Here is a 20,589-nt window from a genome sequence, read left to right on the forward strand (position 1 = left end):
ATTTTCACAGATTTTTTTTTTATAAAAATAGTTATCGGTCCAAGAGTAAATCTTTAGTTATAACGTCCACGAGACAACACTGTTCGGCACCAGCACCAAATTTCCAATTGCCCAACAGCAATATTTATTAAAAATGAAAAGTAGTATTGGCAATAAATGATAGTTAAATCGATGGAAGCGAAACGAAGACTGTTAGACCAATACTTTTCTGTTCCAAAACGCCCAAAAATTCGATAAAAAATTTCTCAAATATGTTCAATTTTATCCCACGGCGTGACAGAATTTCCAATATTTTGCTGTGAATATTTTCGCAATTTTCGATTGGGACAAATAAGTTTCAATTTCAGCAATTACCCCAAGGGCCAATCAGAATAATTTTCCAAATTATCGATAACAATATTCATGAGCAACCAAGCGTTAACTTTATCAATATGTGGCAAATGTTCCAAATTCCCTTATTGAGTAAGGTTTCTTCTTTAGCAATTGTCCAATTTAAAAGTTATTTTTTATCCAACAATGTCATTCAAAAAATTCAAAATTTTTGTTCGCCAACCGAGACACTGTGCCAAATTTCCAAATGTGTGTGTTTTCGTATATTCAACAAGCACTCTTTGAGAAAATCCAACTTCTGACCCACTGTGCCAAATTTCTAAAAAGGCCAACTCCTTTTGTACCAAACTATTTTTGGTCGTATGGGCAAGGCAATTTTCTATAGAATGTGCCTCCACTCGATTCGGTATGACGTTTAAATTCACAAAAACCCAAATGGTTCCATTAAACGCCCCAGCAAACCACTGTGAGTCAGATTTTCAAATTTCTAAAGAGATATTTACTCATTTTTGCCTACAACAACCACTTCATCCGATAGTGGAGGCAACCAAAAAGACACAAAAATATTTAGTGTCTCTGCAAATTTTCTTTGTTTGCTAATTTGTCTACCAACTTGTAGAACAAGAACTCCAAAAATGCATCACACAAGCTGTTGGATCGAACAACACACGATGAGAGCAAGTTAAAAAAAAGAATAAAATACTCAGTCTGAGAAAATACATGAGTGCTCAGTCACGATGAGTAAAAAACAGCCACAGGGGCAGCCCAAGAGAAAGTCAACTGCGCCCAAGCAGCGCAGCCTGTACATCAGCCGAGAGCCAGCGTTCAAGTCAACAACGACAACAACAATGTTGTTCTTGAAAAACAAAGCTCCAACGGGAATTGCAGAACTGTAGGCAAACAAAATGTGCCGGTTTAGAGTAACAACAACAGCAAGGAATCAAATCAAAGGGCCAGAAAACCTAACAGTACCCAATGAGGCAATAATCGATGTGTTTTGTCTCCAAAACTTGATGACAAATTATGCAGTGCATAACCTCCAAAACTGAACCATATCGCCGAGCCAACAAATGTATGTCGATTACACAATACGATGGACAAATATTGGGTACTCACTTTTCCTCCAAAAATACCTTATGTTTTCCTTTGGTTGTTCTATCCTCGCTTACCGGTTTTCGAAGGACCATATGTTGGGGGCACTTACCAACTCTTCAAAAGTTGGCCACCACGGATTCCAGTCCCTGGCCAACTTGGTTTGCCAACAGTCTTTCCCTTATCGAGCAATACTAAACATCCGTCTCTGGAGCGAGCACATTGCATATGCAGCGATCTGGATGTCCAATGCTTACCCTTGCGGCAATAAATATTTCGGACCTCCAAACAAGTACGAGTCAATTAAGGTTTTGTATTTGCCCCAACGGGCAATTTATTTGATTAATATTTTGGCTCACAATATGTACTTATTATTAATTTGTATTTGGCTCTATCGGGCCATTTTAATGTTGGTTCACAATACAATGATTTTACTTTTATTAATATTTAATAACTTCTACTTTAGTGCAAATTCATTTTCATATTTGTCACTCTCTTTCTCTTTTGATTGTTTCAGTTGCAATGTTCTTTTAATAGTAAAGTTCTGTGTCTGTGAGCACAACAGAGTATCCCCAATTCTAATTCTGGTTTTAGAACATTATTAGAACAGCAGGAGAGAAAGAGAATAAAAAGAGTGATAATGAGGAACAACGTTTATGTGAGGTACGTTCAGTTAAGGCTACAGTGATGCCACTGTAGCGATTCTCACATAAACAACAACTAATCGATTTTGTCCCGTTTTCATGTAATTTTTGACATTTATTCGGTTCAGAATTAAATATGTTTCATCTTCAAAAGAAATTGTCCACCCCCCAAAAATGCTGCTGCACAGTGTAATTCATTAATAAATCCACGGTTAGAGAGCTCCGGGATGCCTCTAATAATTCATTAATAAATCCACGCTTGGAGAGCTGTGGGATGCCTCTAATAATTCATTAATAAATCCACGCTTAGATTTATTAATAACTCTACATGTATGTGAGCAACCCAGTGCACACGTCGATTTACGCCACTTTTTGAAAAGTCTTAAATTTAAGTGTCAAAGCCCTTGATATATTCAAAACTTTTTGTATTTATAATAACTTTCCTGAATAATAGTGGTTGGCACGATTAAATGACAAAAAAAAAAACACTATGGTAAATATATAATATCGTTTTATTGAGTTAATTGATGTGTGCGGCTCATATCTAACAATGCACAGTGGTCCCACTTGTATGGGAAGGTGCGACAAAAATACTTATAATTATCGGATCAATCTGATTTTTTAAGTATATGCTAAAAATAAGTAAAAAGTACTTTTGCCAAAAATTCTTCAATATGGGTCCAGTTTTTCCTATAGCCCCCATGTTGCTGTACCACCCGATTTCAGGTATTTTGAAGCTTTTATCTACATTTTCGGCCCCAATTTGGCTCACTTTGGTATTTGGGGTTCCCAATGGCCAAAAACCTTCTGCGCCAACAATTGTGGTATTATGTCCAGGTTTCGGTATAGCTCTCATATTACGATACCTCCCGATTACAGGTATTTTGAAGATTTTATCAGCATTTTCGGACCGAATTGGTTGTAATTTGCCATTTGGAGTTCTCAATGATCAAAAAACTTCTGCGCCAAAAATTGTGGCCTTAGGTCCAGTTTTCGGTATAGCCCTCATATTACGGTACCTCCCTATTTCAGTTATTTTGAGGGTTTTATTACATCTTCGGTTCGAATTGGTTGTAATTCGCTATTTGGAGTTCTTAGTGGTCAAAAAACGTCTCCGACCGGTATCGTGGACAGGAAAGGAAACAAATTATTCCATTCGAGTTCAGAATATTTCATGGTAGGGGATAAAATAAAGTTCGGTGCGACCGAATTTTACATTTTTACTTGTTTTCCATATTATATGGATCATCATACATTTATCAAAAATATACAAATGTAAAAAATACACTCATAAGTAGATCCCAAAACAAAACTGTCTAAATCTTTAAAGAAAAAAACCAAAACAAACAATTAAAACACAAAACAAAGAAGAAACTGAGAATACAGTAATACGGCATATTCACTGAAACGACCAGAGGCATCGTCAGTATTTTTAATGTAACACACAGAAATGCAAATATATGCAGCTGGAACCATTTTTTTTGTAAACTAGACACTATTTCGAGCATTCTTCAAAAAATTTGGGGAGTGGCGAAGGATGACGAAGTTAGTAAAACTCAACTTTAATTTTTAGGACTTGGAAAAAAACTACACAAAAAAGTATTATAAAAAATGTGATTTCCAGCACATTTAATACGAATAATGTGTACAAATTTTTATGTAAAAGTAATTAGAAACACTTCCCAGCAAAAGTACTCATTACAAATTGGCCTACTTTCTCATTATTTTAACATGGGCATGTCATAGGGAGTAAGTACTTACTTTTTGGCCACTAAAAAGTAGATAAATAAGTAGTTACTCCCTGGTTACTTCAAGTCGTAACTACTTATTTAAGTACTTATTTATTTACTTTTAAGTGCCAAAAAATAAGTACTTACTCCCTATGACATGCCCATGTTAAAATAATGAGAAAGTAGGCCAATTTGTAATGAGTATTTTTGCTGGGTTGTACTAAAACTTTCATTTCGAAAAAAATTATTTTATCCTTTCAATTTTGAGTTACTTGCCTTGTAAGAAGTCACAACCTTACTGATGTTTTTAAAGTTTTTAAGAGATCATACGTAAATGTCAACTTCTTCTGTTTTGTTTTGTTAAATACCGTTATAATTTACAAAAACAGTGCTGGAATATTAAAATATAATATGTTTAGAGAAAATTTGCTGAATTGTCGCAGAGATTTGCTGATATCGATTTTTTCGATTTTTGTTGCAGGTTGTGACCAGTGTGGAATGTAGCGATGGTAAATAGCATACATACAATGTACCACATTTAGTGTGAAGTTGACAATGTTTTCTTGCATAAAATACTACCTTTCACTGATTTCTGGAGTCATATTTAATGTGACAGCTTTCTTTTATGCAAATGCCTATTTATGAATATTGAATATTATTTTGTTTCATAAAAATACGTTATTCATATAAAAATAAATGGTATAACAGCTCTGTAATAATCAGTTATTATTTGTAGATTAATGGGTGAATATCATTGTCATCGAGCGTATAAAAAAACAATGCACTTTTTCTTTCACTTCTTCTTCTTCTTTAGTTCTTTGATTGATAAATGTCACATAAATTGCATTCAATGAAGTTTTTTTGCTAATGCTATTGTCGTTCATGCAGAACATGAGCCAACTAACATTGGACTCACTGACCGACCGACCATTTCAACTCCCACTAAACCTTTCATTATTGATGGTAGGTCGAGTTTATCGTTGCTCATGCAGAACTCTTTGAAAGTATAAAACTGTCATACTTTCCTAGAACAACTTTCAGTTGAGCTTTAACAGACCAATATTGACTACTTACGGGAATATATGACAATTTTAAATCTATGAAAAATATTTTGCGAAGACAAATAAAAATTTAAAAACAAAAATAATAATAATACAAATAATAATGAAAAAGGACATTATGTTGCGTTACGCGAATGTATTTGAATATCTATTTATTTCAATCGCAGTGTTTACATTTGTATTGCAAACGTCAGCATCGCCTCTACCGCCTGTAAACCAGCCAAGTGGGAATAACAGCCACATCACCACTAAATTTTCTGGATTACAACAATTGAGAATTTTGCGTCATCTCATTAAGGAATGTGAAAATGTATGATTCGAAAAAAAGATTTTAATGAAAAAATTATTCGACTGTGGTATGATAATGTGTGATGTCTGTGAAATATAGATAGTTGGATTAATCTGCATCTTGAAAATAATTCGGATACAAATTCGGAACGAAATTACTCATTGAATACTGGCGATCTAAAAAACAACGATTTGTAAAAAGTTTTCCTCAAATTAATATGTGTAAAAAAATAAGGAAAAAATTTAAACATTTACGTATTTTTATTTTTTAGCAAAAGCAAATAATTGATAATGGATAATTATAAAATCCAATAAAAGATAAGTGAATTATGAAAAAATTATTTATATGACTGTTTATGAGAACCCAAGGAGTATATTTTATTTTTGCGCAAACCTTAAATTTAAAAAAAAAAATCAAAAAATTTCAAATATTTGTTTTTTTTTTAATACTTTAAAACAACTAATTTGTTAGTGGAGAGTGTTTGGCATTGTTCGACAATGGGTAAGGCAGGGAAGACTAGTTTCGATCCTCGCCACAGGATCGCATCAGCTCCCTTGTTTCTTGTTTGTGGATATTCTCCACCGAAGTTATTTTTCAATAACTTCTTCAACAGAAAATTTTAAACCCACATATCAATCGTCGGCTCGAAATATAAGAGTGACCAAAGAAAAAACTTCAATGAGACGTTCTTTGGCAACCACATATAACCCCAACAAAAGTGTTTGCAAAACAAAACAAATTCTCTCCACAGTTATGTGTCGTTGAATTACAACGAAGGCAGCATAACGAAATTTTGTTGGCCTGCTTATTACAGCAACAACCAAACATACAACCCTGCCAGTGTTTCATAAATACAACGTTGCACACTGGTCGAAACCACTGATCTAGCGGCGCAAAAGTAAAAAAATCGAACTATAAAATTGCGAAATATTTTCCATTGTATCGATTACAGACACTTCGCAGACAAAGATTTTGTTTTTTAATTTTTGTTGTTGTAAATATTCACTCAGTTATTCACTATCAAATGCAAGAGTTTTTGTTGCATCAGATTTTAAAAAATTGTTGCAAAAAAATTAGCTTCATATTTGTTTAAATGTTAAATGCATTCGTAATGAAACTGGATAAGATTTATATTCAATTAATAGCATAGGGTGAGATTTAAATTATAAAAAATAGTTTGGGGTCTGGAGGTACTTAGTTATATAGCAATAAATTTTCAAAAAATTAAATTTTTTTGTGTTTTTATGGGTTGTACGCGCTTGTTCCATAGAGTGCATCTTGTAAACTTAGCCGAACTTAGGTTCGATTATTTTTTGGGGAATTCTTTGGACTCTCTAGATACGGAATAACCACATTTGGGCTGCAAATATTTGCAAATCTTTTGATGACTGCACTTAAAAAAAAAAAACGGATTTTGCATGAAATTCATACAAATTTAGCTGTCCATTTGTATGGGAGCTAAATCAAAATATGGACCTATCTTGAGAAATGTTTGCAAGGAGGATTTCTACACCCGGAGACACTATAATACGATATTATAGCTAAATATGTTATTAAATATGGGATAACAAGTAAAAATTCAACGAATCGGGGGTACCATAAAAGGGGCTATATCGAAACATAAATCTGTGTTAAAAATGTTTTGTAAGAAGATTTTATACGCAGTGAGAACACGGAATGCAAAATTACAGCCAAGTTGGTTTAAAAATGCGGTCATGATATTCAAAATACCTTAAATTGGGAGGTACGGTTACATGGGGGCTATATCAAAACGTGCACCTATGTCCATAATTTTTGGTGAAATTATTTTTTGACCACTACGAACCCTAAGTACCAAATTACAGGTTATTTGCTACGAAATTGTGGCTTAAATCCTTAAAATACCGAAAATCTAAAGGTACCGTTATATGGGGGCTATACCAAAACATCAGCCGATATTGTTCATATTTGGCCCATTATTACCCACAGGTACAAGCTGAGTTTGTGCCAAATTTCAGTGACGTATCTCAATACGTTTGCAAGTTATTAATTTCGCGCCGCTAGATCAGTGCTTTCGACCACCGTGCGTTGGTGGCGTTTTTTATTGGGATAGCTGTTGCAATTTTTTTAATTACTAATTTATAAGTGGAGAAAATTAGGCATTATACGCCAAGGGGTAAGGCAGGGAAGACAACTTTCGATCTTTTTTGTATTTATACATCTTATTTATTTGGCTTTGACCATTTTTATACCCTCAGCCTTTAGGCTAAAGAGGGTATTTACACTTCGATACGACCAAAAATGTGCCTCGTCGAAATAATGGTTTTAGACCCCAAGTATTTTTGTACGATATCCGTTTCAGACAATTTTGAGTAGATCTAGCAATGTCCGTCCGTTTGTCTGTCTGGCTGGTGCGCACGATAACTCTCGAAGGGATCAATCGATTCGGTTCAAATTTTGGGTATCGAAATATTTTTTCCAGATTTGATTTAAGTTCGAAGATGGGTCATATAGGTCCACACCTTCAGGTACCTCCCCCACAAATGTTCAAAAATTGTCGCAATATTGTGCGCACGATAACTCTCGAAGGGAGTAACCGAATTGAACCAAACTTTGCATATGGTAATACTACCTCCATGCATACATCAGGTTCGAATATGGATTATATCGGTCCACTCCTTCAGGTACCTCCCACACAAAATTTGAAATAAGTGCAGTTTTGTGACACCTCACGAATTGATATGAAATTTTTGTAACATGGTGTTCGTGCGGCCCCCGTTACGTCATTGTAATTTTTTTTCGAGGGCAAGTCCATAGTTCCCGAGATAATGGCGCATAACCTCAAAAAAACTCTGCACTATGTCGCGAGTTCAAATAAAGGGTGGCCAAATATAAAAGGAGTTGGCAGATGCATTTTGGTATAAACTTAGGAAGGTCGGTCCACGTTTTGGGATAGTCCCCATGCAACGGTACTTCTTAATGTTTCGGTATTTTGAATATTTTAGTTAAACTTATCAACCAAATTGGTTGAATTTTGAGATGCGGGGTTTTCACTTTTCAAAAAACTTTTCCGATAAAAATTTTGGATATAGGTCCACGTTTTGATATAGACTCCATATAACAATACCTCCCGATTTTCGGAATTTTGAAGATTTTACATACGAGGGCGGTTCGGAAACTTCTTAGCCTATCAATGAAAGAGAATAGTTAGTTTTAAAATAAAAAAATAAAAATATTTTTATTTTTCAATATAATCTCCTGAAACATCAATACACTTAGTCCAACGCTTTTCTAGCAATTTCTATCCCTTGATTAAAATAGTTTTCCTCAAGGTCTTCAAAATAGTGGTTTACAACTGTAATTGCATCTTCATTTGAGGTAAAACGCTTGCCAGCAAGGAATTTTTTTAGATTTGGGAAAAGGTAAAAATCACTGGGAGCTAAATCAGGAGAATAAGGTGGGTGGTCAAGCAACTCGTACTTTAATTCGTTGATTTTAGCCATTGTTAAAACACTCTTGTGCGCTGGTGCGTTGTCTTGATGAACAATTATTTTTTCGTGTTGTAAGTCAGGACGTTTTTCTCGAATTTGAACATTTAATTGATCCAAAAGGTTGCAATAGTACTCTGAATTTATTGTTTTACCCTTTTGCAGATAGTCAATCAATAAAATACCTTTGAAGTCCCAAAAAACCGTTGCCATAACCTTACCAGCCGATTGTATTGTTTTTGCCTTCTTTGGGGCACTTCCTCCAGCTTCAGTCCATTGTTTAGATTGTTCTTTTGTCTCTGGAGTATAGTGGTGGATCCATGTCTCATCAACAGTTATGAAACGAAGCTTAAAATCCATTTTATTTCGCTTAAAACGATCCAAACAAGCTTGAGAAATGTTCATTCTTATGCGTTTTTGATCGACTGTTAACAAATGCGGCACCCATCTTGCAGAAAGCTTTTTCATCTGTAGTTCGTCATGCAAAATTAAATGGACTCGATCATTTGAGATGCCCATGATATTAGCAATTTCACGCACTTTTATTCGTCGATCATTTAATACCATATCATGCACTTTGGCTACAATTTCTGTTGTTGTTGCTGTTTTTGGACGTCCACTACGTGGTTCATCTTCAATGCTTGTACGACCACGTTTAAATTCAGCAACCCAATTCTTTTTTTTTTTTTTTTTTTTTTAAGGAGCACTTCACCTAACACATTCACCATATCATTATGAATTTCTTGTCCCGATAAACCTTTTTTATGTAAATATTTAATGACAGCACGCATTTCTAATTTTTCCATTGTAAAAAAATTGCGGATGCGTCTTTTTTGAACACCTGTTTCTATATGAAGGAGTTACCAGATCGAAACAAAATTTAACATGTGTTCATAACAGAGATGGAAGTTTCCAAAACACATAACTTTTTTCTGTTTATACCGCGCTTTTTGTGCTAAGCTAAGAAGTTTCCGAACTGCCCTCGTATGTTTCACGCCCAATTACGCCGAAATTTTGCATTGAGGGTTCCCAAATACGCCGAAATTTTGCATTGAGGGTTCCCAATGGACCAAAAAACTTTTCTGATCAAAATTATGTACATAGGTTCACGTTTTGATATAGCTCCAATAGAACGGTATCGGCCGATTTTCGGTATTTTCAAGGTTTTAGCCACATTAAACGACCAATGTAGCTGATATTTGGTATTTAGTTTTCGCCAGGTCTTGCGAAGTATTTTTACAGAGAATTGTTGGTATTGGTTCACGTTTTGATATAACCCCCGTGGAACGGTACCGCCCAATTTTCGGGTTTTTAAGGTTTTAGCCACATTATCCACCCAAAATTACAGAAATTTGGTGTTCTGTCTTCATATACACTCCACGTCAGTAGAAAAGAAGACCTCAATTTTTGTTAATGTTAGCGTATTTATCCCAAAACGAATGAATCTACGATTTTAATCTTGTAGGGATTTAAAGCCTATGATGTTCCGTATCAATCACAGAACGAATTATGTTTCTAGCTTTTCGCGAAATGATTTTCTGATCATTTTTCCGATAGTACTATGAAAAATAGGCATTTATTTTCGGTCATCAGGATAGAACAGTCATTTCATTTTCGCGAATTGTGGAGATATTAACGCCGAATTTTCTTTCAGTCGATAAAGCGGGGCTTTCTAATCATTTTTCACCAATAAAACCATATAAATAATTCCGCGGACGCCGAACTAACAGCGTAAACGGATTTAAATTGACAGATAATTGAAACATCTCGGAATATTAATAAGAGTCGCGCAGCTATGTCATATATCTTCCGTCCGTCTGTCTGTCTGGCTGTCTGGTGCGCACGATAACTCTCAAACGGATGAGCCGATTTGGTCCAAAATTTGGCTTTCATAATATTTTGTCCAAACTTAGTTTAAGTTCGAAGATGGGTTATATCAGTCCACTCCTTCCGGTACCTCCCCCACAAAAGTTCGAAAGTGTTGTGAAGTAACCGATTTGGTCCATACTTTGCAAATCGTGAAATGTATACCAGACTTAGATAAGCTTTCAATATGCACTCAATCGGTCCACTCCTTCGGGTACCTCCCACACAAAATTTCGGATAAGTTCAGTTTAGGGCCTGCTCTCGAATCGCTTTGATTTTTGTTGTAGCAACTTGTATTCACTGCCCCACATACGACGGTACAAGTTTCATCAGGGGCAAGTACATACTTCCTGAGGAAATGACCTGAAAGTTGCAAAAAATCCATTTGACACCGTGTGTAATAGTTGGAGCGCAAGATAACTCCAGAACGGATCTGTCGATTCGGCCAAAAATTTGGTCTTCGTAATATTTTGTCCAAACTTAGTTTAGGTTCGAAGATAAGTTATATCGGTCCACTCCTTCCGGTACCTCCCACACAAAAGTAAAAAAATGTTCGGTAAACTTGTGCGCACGATAACTCTGGAGGAGAGTATCCGATTTGGTCCGTACTTTGAACTTCGTAATATTTCTACAAGACATAGATCGGGTTCGAATATGGACTGCATATGTCAACTCTTTCGGGTTCCTTCCGCACAAAATTTCAAAACATTGGGGGTCTCCGGGGAATATTTCGCGGTGTTACATGAATTTTTGCAAAAACAAACGTATAATATAATACCCTTTCCAAATAGTGGTGTAGGTTATACAAACACAAAAACACTCATATTTTGATGAAAAATGGTAAAAAAAACTCAAAAGTTTTACTTTGACCTTGAATTCCTCTTCAAATACTAAAACTATTTTGATCGTATTTTGTTAACCGGAAGGGTTGATTGTGTTATCTGTCGAACAAAAAAAAAAAAAAAAAAAAGAATTATTAGAATATATTTATCCGTTCAAAAGTTACAGAATTTTGGCCAGGAAAAAAAAACGATTCGTATTCATTACTTAGTATGGAATACATTTGTAAAGAAAACGCCATTATTTTTCAGCCTACTGGTAATGCAGTTGGTAACTTATTTAAATTACTTTATTATTCGGTTCATGTGGCTCCCAAGTGTTAGCTGGGAAGGTATTCTATAGATATAGGACCATCTAAAGTAAATATCTGCTAAAGGTCTTCTGTAGTCATACCCAATTTCAAAGACCTTCTACGAAAAATAGGACCTTAAAAGGTTTTCTATGGTCAGAATATCTATAAAATATATTCTATGGAAATACGAATTAAGAATCTTCTATGAACAGCAGTTCAAGTAAAAGTATTCTATAGACAGTAGACTTCCTGATGACAGAAGATATTTTAAAGGTCTTCTATATAGAGAAGACAGTAATAAATATATTCTACGGATAGAAGATATATTCAAAGCACAGACAACCGTCCAAGACCATTTAAAAAGTCATTGTAAAGGAGAAAAATATCTTTTAAGGGTCTTTTACAAAATGAGAGGTTTTTGAGGTCCTATATGGACAGAAAAACGTGCAAAGACCCTCTGCGAACATAACTATTTTTAAAATCCCCTATAATGATGTTCATGATATCCTCATTCTTGTCTTCGTTCGGTACAAGGAACTGTGGTCCCAGCCCGCAACAAAAATAAAAAAATCTATGTCTACAAATTACGCTTGCACGGGTACATATAAGACGGATGGTGACAATTTAGCTTTATCCAAATTATACCTTGCCTTTGATCTACCAGGGTGAAGCTGGAGACCAGATCTTGTCTCATAACAGTTATAAGATAGTGCGACAACTGCGTAGTATGTACCTTATCTATACAGAGTCTAGACATTTCATATCCAGATTCGCAGATCATATTCCCTATCTATTGAATTCGAATGTTTTTTTTAATAATTTTAAAAATTATCCACACTTACAAAACCTATGCTGGTATAGTGCAATGACATTTTAGGTTCAGTCGAAAGAAAACAATTGTAAACTGCCAGAAAACTTAGCTTACCCTTATTATTTTTCCACAATTATCATACCACGACATGTTTCAACATCAAACATACTAGGATTTCAAATTGTTAATAATCGAAATCCATCATAATTACACAGTCGTCATCAAATTTATCAGCTCCGGCAAAAACATGGCAATGTCTGAAGGCTACAAGTTTATATTTGTTTGATGACGTCACATCGCGAGATGTGGTGCCCATTTGGAGAGGTGTTCGTTTTGTACGTCTATCGTCGACAAAACCAAATCATGACGATGTTTATAAAACAGATTTATACAGCAAGTAAATATGTCTAAATATTGAACAAATATTTGTTCAAATAAAGTAATTTGATTTATTTCCACAGCAGTGAGTTTTTAAGGCGTAAGGACACACAGTATTTGACGTGGTTTGATCGTTTGGCTTTAAGTTTTACACGACTACTGTTGACTCACAAGTTGGAAATTGATTTAAAGGAGGTGATGGATGCATACATGGAATACAGGAGAGAAAATGGTAAGATATACATTTATTTTGTTTTAATTTATTTATATTTTGATAATGAATAACTTATGGGCTATTTCTCTATGACGATTCTGAATGCTGCACTAAAAAGCGTTTGCCGTGGAAGCCATACAGGTTGAATGGGAAAAAAGGTCATCACTGTTGAAAAACACATTGCATGTGAGAAATGAAAAGTTCGATGACAGAGAAACCACTCCACAGCCGATATGTCTGATGAGCCGCTGCCAACAGCGAAATCAGGCCACAGGTTGTGGGGGGTAGAATCTTCGGCTTTCCTCTTTCACTTGCAAAAAACTTCGGTCATTAAGCTCGAATCCAAATTAATTAAAATGGGCAAAATTTTCAAATAAATAGATTTGAAATAAAATTTTGGGTTTTTAACATTTGAATATTTTTTGTTTTCAATCAAATAAAAATGCTTTACATTAATACGATTTTTGTTAGTAATTTGAACGAATTTGGTTCAAATCGAGTTAGAGAGACAGCCCAATAATGTTGGCCGGGGTTCAAAATGTAGTTTTGCCTCCATACTATGGTGGAGGGTATCATCTTTATCTTTAAGTTTTTCGTTTGTAACACATTGAAATAATAATTATTATAATTTTAAACTTCTGAGACGATCTAGGCATGTCCATCCGTCCGTCCGTCTGTCTGAGTAATCACTCTGGCATCAAGAAAAACAGAAATAGGACACCTAAATTTTTGAAAGATGCCTATTTTGTCAAAGTTTGGATCAAATCGGTTGCTACGTCTATGAGATATCGCGCGTACCATTTTAGCGAATATTTTGAACTTTTGTAGGGGAGGTACGGGAAGAAGTGGACCTATAAGCACCACCTTTTTATTTCATCTAATATTCGAGGAAATATTACAATATCCAAAGTGTGGACGAACGCAGTATTCGGTTCGAGCTCTCCGGCCATTACATATGGTGTCATAGGTGTTTTTACAACGTTCGGGCCGTTTTCTCAAGAAGTATGGACTTGGCCCTGAAAAAACTGTTACTATCGTAATTGTGGCAGCGAATGCAAGTTGCTTCAATAAAAATCAAAGTGATTCGTAGAGAATTTTTCCAAAATTTTGTTCCGGAGGTACCCGAAGGAGTGGACAAATTTAGTCCATATTCGAACCTGATCTATGTCTGGTAAATATATTAGGATCTCGGTCATTCCCATCAAGAGTTATCGTGCGCACAATTTTTCCGAACATTTTTGAACTTTTGTGGGGAAGGTACCTGAAGGAGTGGACCGATATGGGTTATCTTCGAACTTAAACTAAGTTTGCACAAAATATTACGAAAGCCACATTTTGGACCGAATCGCCAGATCCGTTCCAGAGTTATCTAGCGCTCCAACCACTACACATGGTTCCATGGGGGTTTTTAAAGCTTTCGGAGTATTTTCTCAGGAAGTATGGACTTGCCCCTGATGAAACTTATACCGTCGTATGGGGGGTAGTGAATACAAGTTGCTACAGCAAAAATCAAAGCGATTCGAGAGCAGGAGCAGGTGGAGTGGACCGATTGTGTCCATTTCACGATGGGCAAAGTATGGACCAAATCGATTACTTCCTTCAAGAGTTATCGTGCGCATACATTTTCCGAACCTTTGTGGGGGAGGTACCGGAAGGAGTGGTCCAATAAAACTTATCTTCGAACTTAAACTAAGTTTGGACAAAATATTACGAAATCCAAATTGTGGACCGAGAGTCCAGCTAGACAGGCAGACATACGGACGGACATGGCTAAATCAACTCTAAATTCTCTGAAACACGTTTCGTCCAAATATACTTGGGGTCTAAAACCATTATTTCGATGAGGCATATTTTGACCGTATGAAAGTGTAGCATAAATGCTGAGGGTATACAAATTTACATTCCAAAAATTATGGACATAGGTCCATGTTTTAGTATAGACCCCCTATAACGGTACCTCCCGATTTTCGGTATTTTGAAGATTTTAGCTTCAATTTTTAACCGAACTAGCTGTAATTTGACATTTGAGGTTCCCAGGTCACGAAACTTCTCCACCAAAAATCGTCAACATAGGTCAATGTTTTGTTGTAGCCTCTATATAAGGGTACTTCCGGATTTTCTTTATTTTGAGGATTTTAGCTACAATTTTTAACCGAAAGTTCTAAACCAAATTTCGTCAACATAGGTATGTTTTGATATAGCGCCTGTATAACGGTAACTCTCGTTTTCCGGTATTTTGAAGATTTTAGCTACAATTTTTAAACCGAAATAGCTATAATCTGACATTTGAGGTTCTCAATGGCCGAGAAAGTTTTCCACCAAATATCGTGAACATAGGTCCATGTTTTCGTATTGCCCCCATATAACGGTACCTCCCCATTTTCGGTATTTTGATGATTTTAGCTACAATGTTTAACCTAAATAGGAGTACTTTGACATTTGTGGTTCTTAATGGTCACGAAATATCTGTACCAAAAATCGTCAACATAGGTCCATGTATTGATATAGCCCCCATATAACGGTACATTCCTTTTTCATGTTGAGGATTTTAGCTACAATGTTTAGCCGAAATAGCTGTACTTTGACATTTGAGGTTATTAATAGTCATGAAGGTGTGACGTAGGGGTTGGAAGATACCAAGGAACGGCCCTGGCCGGCTTTAACATGGCAAAGCCCAGGATTTATCTTGGTCCCTCTTTCATCTCAAGTGGACACAGACCTCCCCGTGGTGTCACCTGGGGAGCTGCCTTTAACACCCGTTAAAGGTAGTAGGCTAACATGTGCCGCGCGTTCACCCATAAGAACGTTAAAAACTTGGGTTTGGGCGTCGGATTAGTAACCCTCCCCTAGAAAAAGCAGCCTACTATGAAAAAACGAAAGAAAAGAAAAACAAACCCCTCTAAAGTTGACGAACTACGCAAACGTTTTAAGGACCATGATCTGCTAATCTGCACCTGGAATGTTCGCACTCTTTATAGAGAAGGTACAGTTTACGCATTGGCAGATGTACTTGAAAAGTACAAGGCCGACATTACTGCCATTCAGGAAATACGAAGGAATTGGAAATGCATCACAACAACTCCTAAAGGTGACGCACTGTATTATAGCTGCCATGACACAAAGCATGAGCATGGTTTCGAGTTTGTAGTTGGTCGGAGATTAAAACATCTGGTCTCCAACTACACCCCAGTGAATGAAAGACTCGCTGCAATTCGATTAAAAGCAAAATTCTTAAACATCAGCTTTATTTGCGCCCATGCTCCCACTGAAGACAAGGACGAACAGACCAAAGATATATTTTACGAGCGCTCAGTAGAATCTTATGACCGTTGCCCTGCCCATGACATTAAAATTATTATATGCGGTTTTAATGCCAAAATTGGAAAGGAGAATATCTTTGGCCCAACAGTCGGGAAATTCAGTCTCCACAGTGAAACATCTGACAATGGTATGAGGCTGATAGACTTTGCAGCTGCAAAAAACATGGTATTTAGCAATACCAGATTTAATCATCTCCATATTCATAAGGGCAACTCCAGATCAAAGAACAAGTAATCAAATTGATCATGTTGTGATAGATAGAAGACATTCATTGAGCGTGTTGGATGTACGATCGTTCCGAGGAGTAAACATAGATTCGGATCACTACCTTGTTGCAGCTAAGGTACGTACCCGTCTAAACGTTGCAAATAAAGCACGAACAGATACAACGCGGAAGTTGGACATCGGTAAGCTGCAAACGCAACAGATAGCCACAGCATATTCCACTCAGTTAGCACAATAGCTGAATGAAAGCACTCCTCGTCCCGATAACATATCAGCACAATGGCAAAATATTGCCCACTCCATGCAAACAGCCGCAAAATCCATACTTGGATACCAGAGACCTCCACCAAGGCAGTGTGAAAAAAGCGAAATGTACAGGAGCCAAAATGAAGTCCGAAAGTTCTACCAAAGAGTGAAAATCAAACTGATGGCTTTAGTACAGGCACATTCTCCTGTAGAAACCAGCAAGGTAATTTAGTTAGGATGTGGAAAGAACATTGGCGACATTTCCTGAGTATTTCAGCCATGTAAAACTTCTCTACAAAGTGGTGTTTTAAGACACGCCGTTCGGACTCGGCGATAAACAGTAGGTCCCATATCATTGAGCTAATATGAATCGGGGTGCACTCATTGATATGAGAGAAGTCTCCCTTGTCCCGTATGGGATGTTTGTGGAACAATTATTATATTAAGGGACATATCATAAGAATGGGCGATGATGAATCCGCTAAAAAGGCGTATAAATTCGGGCCGCATGGCGGTGCACGCAGAATTGGCAGACCAAAGAATATATGGCACAAACAAGTGGAGGAAGAGATGACAAGGCGCGGTATTCCAGAAAGTGAAGCACTAAACAGAGAGATTTAGAGATCTTTTCTTGGTTTTCTTGGCTTATGGAACAAATGTTCTGTAATATGCCAGCTAAGTAAGTAATAGTCATGAAACTTCTCCATCAAATGTCGTCGACATAGGTCAATCTTTTGGTATAGCCCCCGTATAACGGTATCTTCCTATTTTCGGTATTTTGAGGATTTTAGGTGCAATTTTTCACCGAACTAGTTGTAATTTGGCATTTTAGGTACCCAGTGGTCACAAAATTTCTTTACCAAATATCCCTCCCCCTTAACAGTACCTCCCGATTTTCGATATTTTGAGGTTTTTAGCTACATTGTTTCACGGATTTACCCGTAATTTGACATTTGAGATTCGCAGAGGTCACAAAACGTTCTCACTAAAAATTTTCAATATAGTTCCACTTTTTGGTATAGGCCCCATTTAAGCGTACCTCTCGATTTTCGGTATTTTGAGAATTTTAGCTGTATTTCTTGACCGAACTTGTGTTATTTGGCAATTTTATATAGAAATCGTTTTGGTAGTTGGTTTAGATTAGATAATTTAATTTAAAAAGTTCGACTCGTCCGATCTTAACGACTTTTTACTTGTTTATTTTTGCCTCTTTCAGAATACCTGTCAAATGCCAATTATTCCGATCCGATTGGCACAGCCAGACATCGTCGGCAACGTTATAATATGATGATTACAATGATGTTTGGTGTAACCGCATTTGGGGCTGTTCTTGTACCCATGGGCTTTCAGTTACTATCAGTGGTGAGCGGTAAAGCATTGCTTTTGGCAAAGATGGCTCTACTTCTGGCCTCCATAAATGGTCTCAAACGAGTAAGTTTCCCGAAAAAAGAACAAATACCTCCACCTAGGAAAAATCAAAAACTTCAACAATAAAAGTTCATTACGTTTTTGTACAATTGCAGGTGGCCAACACTGGCCTTCACTATGGACTCTATCATGTACCCGGTGAGCATTATGGTGGCTATTACGATCGTGGAGATGTACATCATCCAAGAAATGTACAAAACCTTTTGACACCAACCAATCAAATTCGGGGAATACCAGTCGAAGTGGGTATTAATGTTAAGTGAGATTTGGATGTGGAAAAATGGCTGTGGGCCCAAAAATCCCAAAAATAGAAGCAACAGATATGGCAACATAATGAAAATGAAAGCTTTTACTTTGTAAGCTTAAATGTAGTCAATGAAAAAAATAAAAAATGTTTTTAGTCAAGTTTTGAACCAAAGTGGATTCAGTTTAATGAACAATGGATGGATGGCATGTGGGTGTTGTTGAATGGTGGGGGTGGGTTTGGGTTGTCTTGCGGAAAGAATTATGTGCCAAGAATGGCAACAAGTGTTGATTTCATTCATAAAATTTTATGCAGTTGTGTGTGAGTGCGTGTGAATGTTTGCCTACTATGGGAAGCTTTTACTTGTAACTGTCGTATAAAAGGACTTGTCTGCAGGATAACTTCAACATTCCAACATCTGTTGGCCAAGTTAACGGTCGCTCTTTGATTTCTCGTTTGGCATTGGCTATTCATTAAAAAAAGAAAGGACATAAAGTTTGAAATTGATTTAGAAAAACTCTAAAGGAACGTTGGACCGTTTTTGTGGTGTGTCACCATAAATTAAATTTGAATATTTTTCGAGCAAAAAAAGCAACAGATTTCCTTGAAGGCCGTTTTTTGTGTTTACCAACAAATTTTAAGGCTAATAAAGTTATAACAGCTTGGATTTTTTCTAAACTGTGAGTGGTCAGTAAAGTAATTTAAAAAACACGCCAGCCAAAGAAACCAAACAAAAACGTGACACTTGAGCAAAATCAATTTCTTTCTTATAAGTTTGAAATAAAAAGTCAATTTGTCAATTGATGTAAGCTGATCACATTACAGCGCTAAAAAACGGTTTTGAAAGTAATAAAAAGTGCTTGTGTCTTGTGTTAAAACATAAATTGCTGAGTGTCCTTTTTCAAAGAGATCCTTTTGGAACAAGCGTTGCTGGATTAATTAAATCCACGAAACCAACCAACAAGTCAAGAGGGTAAACAACATTATAGCCCTTGTTCCCAATAACTCAATACCATATTGTATGGCCGTATGCTGTAACTTCTGCAATATTAATGTAACTTGTAAAAGGATATTTGCAACAGTTGTTTTCACTCGAAATAATTAATTCAATTTCTTTCGTGTGGCAAGTGTTTGTGTAGTTGTGTGTTTTGACATTAAATCGGAAAAATTAAGACATATCAAAACAAAGTTTTCGCATTAACACGAATTATCTGGTAGCTTGTTGATGTAAATTTTGATAAAACAAAAACGTAGAAGAGAAGTCGCACTTGTAAACAACAGCAGCTTTATCAACGTCACATCATTTTCGTCTAAATATTTGTCACAAGCCTAAAGAATTAAAGCAACACTTTTGGTGGACATTTAAATAAATCGAATTCAAAATGAAAGCAGTTGTGGTATTCTTCTCTTTGTCAATTATAGTCTTAGGTGTTACGGTAAGTAGTCATGTACATAAATATAAATTAATTGTTGATGATTTTGAAAGTGATATTAAAAGAAGGTGTATAATAATCAACTTATAAAAAATATAAAATTAAAGAAATTTTAATATGTGAAAAATGTTTAATACTTTACTAAGAAAATGTTTGGTTTAACCTTGATTAAAATTCATATGTATTTTAATCAAAGTTTTCTAAAGTATTACAAAGTCAGTAGAAAGACTTTGTAATTCTTTAGTCTTTCAATAAACAATTTCGTCTGATCCTTATGAAAATAACACTTCATTATTTAAAAAACCAAAGTGTTTTAAATTTAAAGATTTGCATAATCTTTGTGGATAAAGCAAAAACTTTTGAATTTTAAGAAATCAGTTTTTGGAAACTGTCATAGTTTGTTTATGAGATATTTTATGAAACGTAAGCTATGAACATTAGGGTTATGACTTTTTGACTTTTTTTCTCAAAAATGATTTCCTGTAGTGAGAATGAATTCAAACCACTTTAAAAAAAAGTTCTATGAAATGAACTTTTTTTCTGAAAAAATGATTTCCTGTTGCACGAATGGATGGTATTTTACCTATTAATGACTAAAATCACTTTTATTCCACTTAACTTTTAAAAAAGGTCCCGCGTAAACCACTTTTAATTTTTATGATATATGAAATAGAGTTA

The 20,589-nt window shown here is 35.7% G+C and overlaps 2 protein-coding genes across 2 annotated transcripts in view; both read left to right on the top strand.

Moving 5' to 3' along the window:
* Nucleotides 1-1,067: 1,067 nt before the first annotated feature.
* Osi23 (DUF1676 domain-containing protein Osi23) lies at nucleotides 1,068-18,497 on the top strand. Its single transcript, XM_073964374.1, has 7 exons — nucleotides 1,068-1,222; nucleotides 1,940-1,958; nucleotides 2,017-2,085; nucleotides 12,638-12,819; nucleotides 12,884-13,032; nucleotides 18,023-18,237; nucleotides 18,330-18,497. Exons 1-7 carry the CDS (start codon nucleotides 1,068-1,070, stop codon nucleotides 18,495-18,497), a joined length of 957 nt encoding a protein of 318 aa, XP_073820475.1.
* A 369-nt stretch (nucleotides 18,498-18,866) lies between these two features.
* LOC141389490 (corticotropin-releasing factor-binding protein) overlaps nucleotides 18,867-20,589 on the top strand; it is a 182,813-nt gene continuing 181,090 nt past the window's right edge. The window contains exon 1 of the mRNA XM_073961073.1: nucleotides 18,867-19,914. Within this exon, the coding sequence (XP_073817174.1) occupies nucleotides 19,861-19,914 (54 nt within the window). The 5' untranslated portion in view covers nucleotides 18,867-19,860. The remainder of the gene's footprint in view (nucleotides 19,915-20,589) is intronic.

The sequence above is a fragment of the Musca autumnalis genome, unplaced genomic scaffold, assembly GCF_047663935.1.
Source record: "Musca autumnalis isolate F117 unplaced genomic scaffold, ASM4766393v1 scaffold_1, whole genome shotgun sequence".
In the NCBI taxonomy this organism is placed as follows: Eukaryota; Metazoa; Arthropoda; class Insecta; order Diptera; family Muscidae; genus Musca; species Musca autumnalis.